The sequence below is a fragment of the Oncorhynchus nerka genome, linkage group LG9b (assembly GCF_034236695.1).
Source record: "Oncorhynchus nerka isolate Pitt River linkage group LG9b, Oner_Uvic_2.0, whole genome shotgun sequence".
Classification (NCBI taxonomy): Eukaryota; Metazoa; Chordata; class Actinopteri; order Salmoniformes; family Salmonidae; genus Oncorhynchus; species Oncorhynchus nerka.
The window spans coordinates 11,361,374-11,371,031 of NC_088424.1; the positions used below are offsets into that span (position 1 = coordinate 11,361,374).

Sequence of the window (9,658 nt, forward strand, 5' to 3'; positions counted from 1 at the left end):
CAAATTGATGAAACATAGACGTTTCTGATTGGTTCAGATTTGGTCCAGTCTGGAACGACCAAATTAGGTATTTCTTTGGGTGCGGATCTCGTTAGAATACCCAAGCTCTGCGCCTGCAGGCCTATGTATCAAAACCATACAATAATAGCTTACAATACAAGTAGCAGATTGATTAGAAACTATAATGCATTAACAATATGCATTACAATTGTATACTTGGTCAACTTTTCAAATACTGTATGTGTTGTGCAAACAATATATAAAACATAAAAGAGTAAGTACATGTACTACAAGTTTACTTTATACAGAGCACATCTGAACAAAGGTAAGACTGGTCATTGTTTGGTCCCACTTCTCTTGATATCACTGTGACAGAATCAAAATCCACACTGGCTAAATTATTACTGCCAGTTAAATATTGATGAACTACTTCCACAGACTGATTAGCCTATTGTTAAGAGTACAGTAGACACATGCTGATATCTGCAGTCATTCAGTAGACTGGTGGATCATATCTTATCATAACTGATAGAGGTAATGACAAAACTGTGTACATTCTGGAGTGTATACAGGATACATTCACATATAATTGAAACAAGATGTCAATCAAAAAGCAACTGTTATGTCAGGTTGTTGCTACAGTATTTAAAGTTATTGTAAATGGTTAACAACTAGTTACTGTAGAGGGTCAACGACCAGCACGCCCAGGGTATTATTGAAGATAACCCTTCCCTCTACCTCTTTACTACAGTCTGAGTGTCTCAGCAGCTCCAGAGCTCTAGCCTTCAGCTCTGCAGGAGCCGTGCTGCTGAAGTTCAACACCTCAGTCAGGAAGTCTAGCAGTAGCTCTCCTCTCTGGTCCCCCTCAGTGAAACACTCTGTGATATCAATCTGAGAAGGTAGCTCGTAGCTCTGGTAACTCACGGTCTTAGAGTCCAGGTAGGTTTTAATATCACCTGTAGTGACAGTGTGACTGCTCTCTGTGTTACACAGCTGGGTCTTGAAGGTCTTCCAATGCTTCCCCCAGCCACTCTCACCTCCAGAAAAAGTATAACAGTTAACACAGTATTTTTGATTTTGTGTATGCCAGGAATCCCTGTATTGTTGCCAGACAAACATTCCTATTAGACAAGTAAAACATATAACAGGTCTGGCAGGCATGGGTTCTGATAAACCTATTTGACTCACCAGACACCAGAATGATGAGTAGTTTTCCTTTCTTGTCCAGGAGACTCTGGTAGAATGACACTGTAGCACAAGGATCCTTCACATAATACAACATCTGGATGGAACCCAGAGGAACTACCTGATTATTCTCATAAAAGACTGAATGTGATCTTAATAATGCAATACAAATTAATAGCAATAGCTATGTATGGTACATACAGTACATTCGGAAAGTATTCAGACCCCTTGACTTTTTACACATTCTGTTACATTACAGCAAAAAACAATTTTTAGAAATGTTTGCAAATGTTTTAAAAACAAAAAACAGAAAGACTTTATTTACATAAGTATTCAGACCCTTTGCTATGAGAGCTCCGGTGCATCCTGTTTCCATTGATCATACTTGACATGTTTCTACAACTTGATTGGAGTACACCTGTGGTAAATTCAATTGATATGACAAGATTTGGCACACACCTGTCTATATAAGGTCCCACAGTTGACAGTGCATGTCAGAGCAAAAACCAAGCCATGAGGTTGAAGGAATTGTCCGTAGAGCTCCAAGACGGGATTGTGTCGAGGCACAGATCTGGGGAAGGGTACCAAAACATTTCTGCTGCATTGAAGGTCCCCAAGAACACAGTGGCCTCCATCATTCTTAAATGGAAGAAGTTTGGAACGACCAAGACTCTTCCTCGAGCTGGCCGCCCAGCCAAACTGAGCAATCAGGGGAGAAGGGTCTTGGTCAGGGAAAAAGATCACTCTGACAGAGCTCCAGAGTTCCTCTGTGGATATGGGAGAACCTTCCAGAAGGACAAACATCTCTGTAGCACTCCACCAATCAAGCATTTATGGTAGAGTGGCCAGATGGAAGCCACCCCTCAGTAAAAGGCATATAACAACTCATTTGGAGCTTGCCAAAAGGCACCTAAAGGACTCAGACCATGAGAAACAATATTCTCTGGTCTGATTAAACCAAGATTGAACTCTTTGGCCTGAATGCCAAGCGTCACGTATGGAGAAAACCTGGCACCATCCCTACGGTGAAGCATGTTTTTCAGCGGCAGGGACTGGGAGACTTGTCAGGATTGAGGGAAAGATGAACAGAGCAAAATACAGAGATCCTTGATGAAAACCTGCTCCAGAGCGCTCAGGACCTCAGACTGGAGCGAAGGTTCACCTTCCAACAGGACAATGACCCTAAGCACACAGCCAAGACAAAGCAGGAATGGCTTCGAGACATCTCTGTAGAGACCTGAAAATAGCTGTGAAGCGACGCACCCCATCCAACCTGAACTTGAGAGGATCTGCAAGGATTAACAGGAGAAACTCCCCCAAATACAGTTGTGCCAAGCTTGTAGCGTCATAGCCAAGAAAACTCAAGGCTGCAGTCGCTGCCAAAGGTGCTTCAACAAAGTACTGAGTAAATGATCTGAATACTTATGTAAATGGATATTTCCGGTTTTTAATTTCTAAAAAACAGTTTTTGCTTTGTCATTATGGTGTATAGTGTGTATATTGATGGGGGGGGGAATAATTTCATTAATTTTAGAATAAGGCTGTAACGTAACAAAATGTGAAAAAAGTCAAGGGGTCTGAATACTTTCCGAATGCACTGTACTGCAGCACACACACCAGGCATCCACTACTACACAAATCCATGTGGTTAGTTCTAACCTGTATCATGTGTATGAAGTCCATCTTCTTGGTATAGTTCTTCTCTCGCCAGTCCTTCTCAAACTCAGTGGCAGTCATCTTATTCCAGGTGAATTTAATGTAATCTAGATTTGGTTTCTGGGACACCAAAACTACACAAGATAAAGATATTCACAAAACATTAAGAACACCTTCGTAATATTGAATTGCAGGTTTTGCCCTCAGAACAGCATCAATTCGTCAACATGGGCCACAAGGATGCTGGCCCATGTTGACTCCAATGCGGGGCGACAGGTAGCCTAGTGGTTATAAAATCAAATCAAATGTTATTTGTAGCAGATGTTAATGCGAGTATAGTGAAATGCTTGTGCTTATAGTTTCGACCATGCAGTAATATCTAACAAGTAATCTAACCTAACAATTTCACAACAACTACCTTATACACACACAAGTAGCATACCAGCTGCATACCACCCTGCATACCATTGCTGGCTTGCTTCTGAAGCTAAGCAGGGTTGGTCCTGATCAGTTCCTGGATGGGAAACCAGATGCTGCTGGAAGTGGTGTTGGAGGGCCAGTAGGAGGTACTCTTCCCTCTGGTCTAAAAAAAATATCCCAATGCATACACACACATTTCTTAAAATCAAATGCTAAGATTTTGAAAAAAAGAAGATCCAATAATTGCTTTCTTGTTTCATTCATCATTGAGACAGTGTTGTGAAGAAGGCGCAGCAGCGCCTCTTCAACCTCAGGAGGCTGAAGAAATTCGGCTTGTCACCAAAAGCACTCACAAACTTCTACAGATGCACAATCGAGAGCATCCTGTCGGGCTGTACCACCGCCTGGTACGGCAACTGCTCCGCCCACAACTGTAAGGCTCTAAAGAGGGTAGTGATGTCTGCACAACGCATCACCGGGGGCAAACTACCTGCCCTCCAGGACACCTACAACACCCGATGTCACAGGAAGGCCATAAAGATCATCAAGGACAAAAACCACCCGAGCCACTGCCTGTTCACCCCGCTATCATCCAGAAGGTGAGGTCAGTACAGGTGCATCAAAGCAGGGACCGAGAGACTGAAAAACAGCTTCCATCTCAAGGCCATCAGACTGTTAAACAGCCACCACTAACATTGAGTGGCTGCTGCCAACATACTGACTCAACTCCAGCCACTTTAATAATGGAAATTGATGGAAATGGATGTAAAAATATATCACTAGCCACTTTAAAACAATGCCACTTAATATAATATAATGTTTACATACACTACATTACTCATCTAATATGTATATGTATATACTGTACTCTATATCATCTATTGCATCTTTAGGTAATACATGTATCACTAGCCACTTTAAACTATGCCACTTAATATAATAGAATGTTTACATACCCTACATTACTCATCTCATATGTATATACTGTACTCAATACCATCTACTGTATCTTGCCTATGCTGCTCTGTACCATCACTCATTCATATATCTTTATGTACATATTCTTTATCCTCTTACACTGTGTATAAGACAGTCGTTTTGGAATTGTTAGTTAGATTACTTGTTGGTTATTACTGCATTGTCGGAACTAGAAGCACAAGCATTTCGCTACACGCGCATTAACATCTGCTAACCATTTGTATGTGACAAAATTAGATTTGGAAAACAAATTGTCAAGGTGTGAAAATCCTTCTTTAATCTGCCTCCTCCCATTCATCTACACTGATTGAAGTGGATTTAACAAGTGAAGGAATCATTCACCTGGTCAGTCTATGTCATGGAAATGTTTTGTACACTCATGAAGTCAATCAACATAAAAAGTGACTGTAAAATTAAGTTGTTTGGATATTCCATTGAATGTATTACACAATCATACAGAAATTGAAAATTGTTAATAGAATTATATGATTAGAATAGTACCCTCTGAAACCATATGATTGTATGAAATGGATTAGAATCATTAGACTATTTTAATGCTGTGTGTTATTTAGTCAGTAGAATTATGAGAGTGTAGTTCGTAGTTAGAATTCATGTTTTGGTGACAATATATCTAGTATCTTGATAACGGACTGTCTGAGCAAGATTCGGGGCCGACCTTGGCTGGGGCACTGAGAACTTCCCAGGGTCTCGGCACTGAGGACTTCCCAGGGTCTCTCCCTATGTCGGCTGGGTAGCAGGACAGTGTGGGCGTATGATAACTAATGTTTTGTGTGGAAGTATGTGTGTCACTATAAAATGAAGGTCTTTGTACAGTGCACGCCAGAACGTTCCCGTGAATAAACATTGACTATTGTGGACTGGGCCTCTGTCTGTTTTCATTCCAACCAGTATCTTACAAATCCTGGTTGCAGACAGAGTCATTAAATTGGGGTATAAACATTGAGAACCTAATTCTTGTGACAAAAATATACACTTATAGTTGTCTTAAACCTTTCCATTGGAGTCTGCAGTCCCGTAATTGTAATAACGTTAAACCCTTTAAATTGTGGTACTGGTAAACCCTTGCATTACAGTCTACTTTACCATTATAGTTGTATTGTACTACTGTCTAACTCTAACCATACCCTTATAAAGGTGTAACTGCTGCGCGCTGGGCTCCACCACCTGATTGTCCACGGTTACGGCAAGATGCTTCAGGCGCAGCTCTGAGAACATCTCCAGGTCAACCTCACCTGTTAATGTGGGAACATCAGAAACACACAGACAACCTATGAAGAGCTGGAACCAGACCCTAAAGCAGGGGCACTCAACTCTTACCCTACGAGGTCCAGAGCCTGCTGGTTGTATCTGATCATTAATTGCACACACGTGGTGTCCCAGGTCTAAATCAATCCCTGATTAGAGGGGAACAATGAAAATATTCAGTGGAACTGGCTGGGAGGACCAGAGTTGAGTTTGAGGCCCCTAAAGGAAGGCTTTTCTTCTAGATTCAAACAGAAAGAGTTAGAACCGCAGGACATAAAGTCATGTTATCTTATAAATAATGTTAGCTACCAAATAAGTAACAGACATTGTGCGAACCAAAAATAGATTGTCTTCAGTTATGATTTGGTGGAAGTAATCTGACTAGAATAAAACAGGTAAATTACTTTACTTGGTCTTAGGTAAATCAATGTCGTTAAACAAATATTTGAATTGTTTATCTATAGTACTTTAATCCCTTGGAACAGTTTGTATCTTTCTCACCTGCTCCACTTCCGACTCCCATCACATTAAGATTGGCTTTTCCCTCTCCAATGCTGGGGAAGACAAAGGCAGGATATTGTGCTATCGGGACAGGTAGCTACTATCATAAAACACCCCAGAGTCTTAGCTACATCCTTGTTACCTGGCTAGTATGTCAGGCAGGATGACGTGGATGAAGTCCTGCATGCACTGATGTTCAGAGGAGCATTCCCAGAACAACTGGAAGGACTTGAGGTATCTGTTATCATCCTCCACCAGACTCCTCATAGCATAGGACATTGCTAAATGGTCTGTCAAAACAATCACAACTTTACACTCCTTTCAGATGAGAATGACAGGACACATTCACTGTATTTATATGAATGCAATAAGACATTGCAGCACAACAGTGCCACCAAAGAAACATAACCCCTCCCACTGTACTTCGTTCTTTGTGAAGGCGGATCCTTTTAAGGTTGTATCGTTCTTTAATTCCCATGGTGACAATTTGACAATGTGAGGGTGAACCAGCTAATCAAGGGACTTGGGTTTTCCAGTCAATCTACCTCCTCATTCATTTTCGGAACATCTCCTTAATATTAATTATGTTCTTCCTTTGCACTCAAATCTGTCAAACAACATTAAACACTATTAAAGTGATGTGTGTGTGTGGCGGTAACTACGGTAACAGATAAATCATGATTAAACTGAGATCTATATCTCCCAGCTGTTCAGAATGAGCTGATGCCTGGGACTAAAACAGACTGAACCAGATGAATTAGATCTAACAAGAAGCCGTGTTCAGGGCTGCTCATCTGGCTGGCCGTGATACTACCGCTCTAACTCACTTCAGCCTTAAATAGAAGTGACAATCTTAACTAAATTAATTGGATTAAACAAAATATTTTAACTCCACTTCCCCCATCCCCTGAATAGATTGAAATGAACTGAGAGGCTGTCTGTCAATTTATGCAGAGTGTGTATCCATGATGCATCAATCTGAAAGGGAAACCACTTGTTCATAACATCATCAACAACTCCATTAACAATCAACAACTCAAACTATTTTGTCAAGCCAGGTCAACCAATCACCTATACTCTGAGGTAAATGTTCTTGCTTTTCACACACAAACAACAAAAGAGAGAAAACTAAAGTAAAACCAAATTATGAAATTAATTCAACTGGACAATTAATTAAAATGTTCCTCTCTGCTGTTTAGTAAGGAAGAACAACATAATCTCCACAATTATTATCACAGGAGACAACAGAGGCAAAAATAAACAACACAGATCGGTGCCATTTTCAAGATCAAACTTCACTCAGTCTCTGATCAACTCATAAACGGATACAGCAGGTTGCTGAACTGGTATACTGTATACTGCATTTCACATTTATTTTGATCTTAAATCAAGCTTGGAGTTGCCAAGTTGGGATGAGTTGTATGAACAACCGACGAAATAAAATTAAATAGCAACATTAAATACAAATATAATTTGCATTATAAATGAATACTTATGACTGTAAATAAAGTAGGAAATACAGAGACAAAGATTTTAGGACCTTAAACCTATCTGGTCATAATTATTATAGGCTGCCAAATACAAACACAACATTGTCTTGTGTCTCTGTTATGTGTATTCCCAGGATGTCTCAGCCTGTGCTCTCGTTAGAACTCCATTCTAACGCACTAATTCACAGCACAGCAGGGAACATAAAGATGGAGGAGAACCCAGGCGAGATGCCATATCCTTACATACCTCTGCTTATAATCATAACAGGAATAGCCTAACCTGCTTAAAATGCTTACACATACTGTATCTAAAAAGGTAGAACTTACACATACTGTATCTAAAAAGGTAGAACTTACACATACTGTATCTAAAAAGGTAGAACTTACACATACTGTATCTAAAAAGGTAGAACTTTCTGTACTGAAGTACAATCATTTTCCTAGTGTTTTTCCATCACCCCTGTTTATCAGATCAAAAACGACACTTATCACAAACAGAAGACCATCGTTCTGTACAGAACTTCATGGCCCACATAAAGTAGCCAAAGTCTCGCTGTCTTCGTTGTTCAGTGTATATGCTCCCTGTCAATTAACGTCATGGACACATCAGTTACCAGAATCTAGACACTGTGACAATAAACTCGTGTTTTATGACAGGAAGACACTGAATAATCATGATATTATAATGAAGAGCATAAAACTTTCTTTTTTTTAAACTAGGCAAGTCAGTTAAGAATATTCTTATTTTCAATGACGGCCTAGGAACAGTGGGTTATAACTGCCTGTTCAGGGGGAGAATGACAGATTTGTACCTTGTCAGCTCGGGGGTGTGAACTTGCAACCTTCCGGTTACTAGTCCAACGCTCTTAACCACTAGGCCACCCTGCCTCCCATTGCATTAGCCTTTGCATTCTCACATGACCATGTCTACCCCAAAGCTCTGTATTAAAACTTTTACTTTAACCGGATCCTGGAAGTCAAGTCTTTAACCTTTTCAGTCAACGTTACACTCTTCAGTTTGGTGTAAAATAAAGAGGATTGTCTTGTTGATTTAGGGGCTTATTTAATGCTCACACATTGTGATAATCGTAACTGCATACAAATGGTAGTAATATACATGTCAGGTGTCTCCAACTGGCGGCCTGCGATTTAATATTTTATTTGCACCCCTCCCGCCCAACGTCCTTGAGCCCCAAAACAGAATAATGTTGGACATAAAAGACTAAAAACACCAGTAAATCAGCTCCAAGTGATTTTGATTTTGAACATCTGTTCCAAAATATTCCCACGCATAATAGAGAGGTGATGATGATCGTATGAAATTTTATGGTTTGAAATTATTATGCTTTAGTCAAATATTATATTTGTTTGGGGTACTTGCGGTCAATTTGCAGTCTACAAATGATTCATAATGATGTTCCGGCCCTGTGTTCATTCTCTCAATAAAAAAAATCGGAATTTAGTTGATGATCCCTGGTATATGGGGTATGTATGCACTTGGGGGGCAGGGTTTCTCGATGTCTCTTGCAGGTGGAGTGACGGACGATCACTATAAACTGCAGTTTCAGCTTCCTGGCAGAGGCAACCAGGTTTTCGGCAAAAATGTACTGGTACTGGGTAGAGTGTACCAATAATTTAGACCCCCATCCCCTTTAGATTAATTACAAAATATCTTTCTCGGAACAATTGTATTAGAATACAATTATATCATTTTCCTATTTAAAAAAAAATGCATACAACATTCCTCAGTATTTTTATTATTTATTTTATAGTCTTTTTTGCTCGTTTTATCAAGGTTGCCAAAAAATGTTGGACATGATTGTACCTAACTAGATGAGGCCTGACTGAGACTGGTAATGGCGGACTGAACGGAGTTATGTAGAGCACCTCAAGATAAAAACGTAATATTCAATATCGGCAAGTTAGACTAAATAATAGCACTACACAATCTGTTAGACTAAATAATAGCACTACACAATTTGTTAGACTAAATAATAGCACTACACAATTTGTTAGACTAAATAATAGCACTACACAATCTGGTGGGTGATAACCTTCAATCTGAATAATAACACAAAACACATTTTAAGACTAGAGACATTTATCGACAAATATTGCGAAAACAAGTAACACCCAAACATGACGGAGAGTAAGACAGGGGA

General features: G+C 39.8%; 1 protein-coding gene across 1 annotated transcript; it reads right to left on the reverse strand.

Moving 5' to 3' along the window:
- Window positions 1-285: 285 nt before the first annotated feature.
- Window positions 286-6,703, reverse strand: LOC115114247 (histamine N-methyltransferase-like). Its single transcript, XM_065013329.1, has 6 exons — window positions 6,149-6,703; window positions 6,007-6,059; window positions 5,385-5,492; window positions 2,845-2,975; window positions 1,189-1,282; window positions 286-1,037 (listed from the first exon to the last, which is right to left on the reverse strand). The coding sequence occupies exons 1-6, from the start codon at window positions 6,283-6,285 to the stop codon at window positions 676-678; spliced, it is 885 nt and encodes a 294-aa protein (XP_064869401.1). The 5' UTR covers window positions 6,286-6,703; the 3' UTR covers window positions 286-675.
- Between the last annotated feature and the right edge of the window lie 2,955 nt (window positions 6,704-9,658).

Coding starts and splice junctions, on each gene's coding strand:
- LOC115114247 (XM_065013329.1), bottom strand. CDS start 6,285: ATGTCCTATGCTATGAGGAGTCTGGTGGAGGATGATAACAGATACCTC. Junction 2,976..5,384: donor GCAGTTACACCTTTATAAGG/GTATGGTTAGAG, acceptor TATCTTGTGTAG/TTTTGGTGTCCCAGAAACCA. Junction 1,283..2,844: donor ACTTCATACACATGATACAG/GTTAGAACTAAC, acceptor GGTTCCATCCAG/ATGTTGTATTATGTGAAGGA.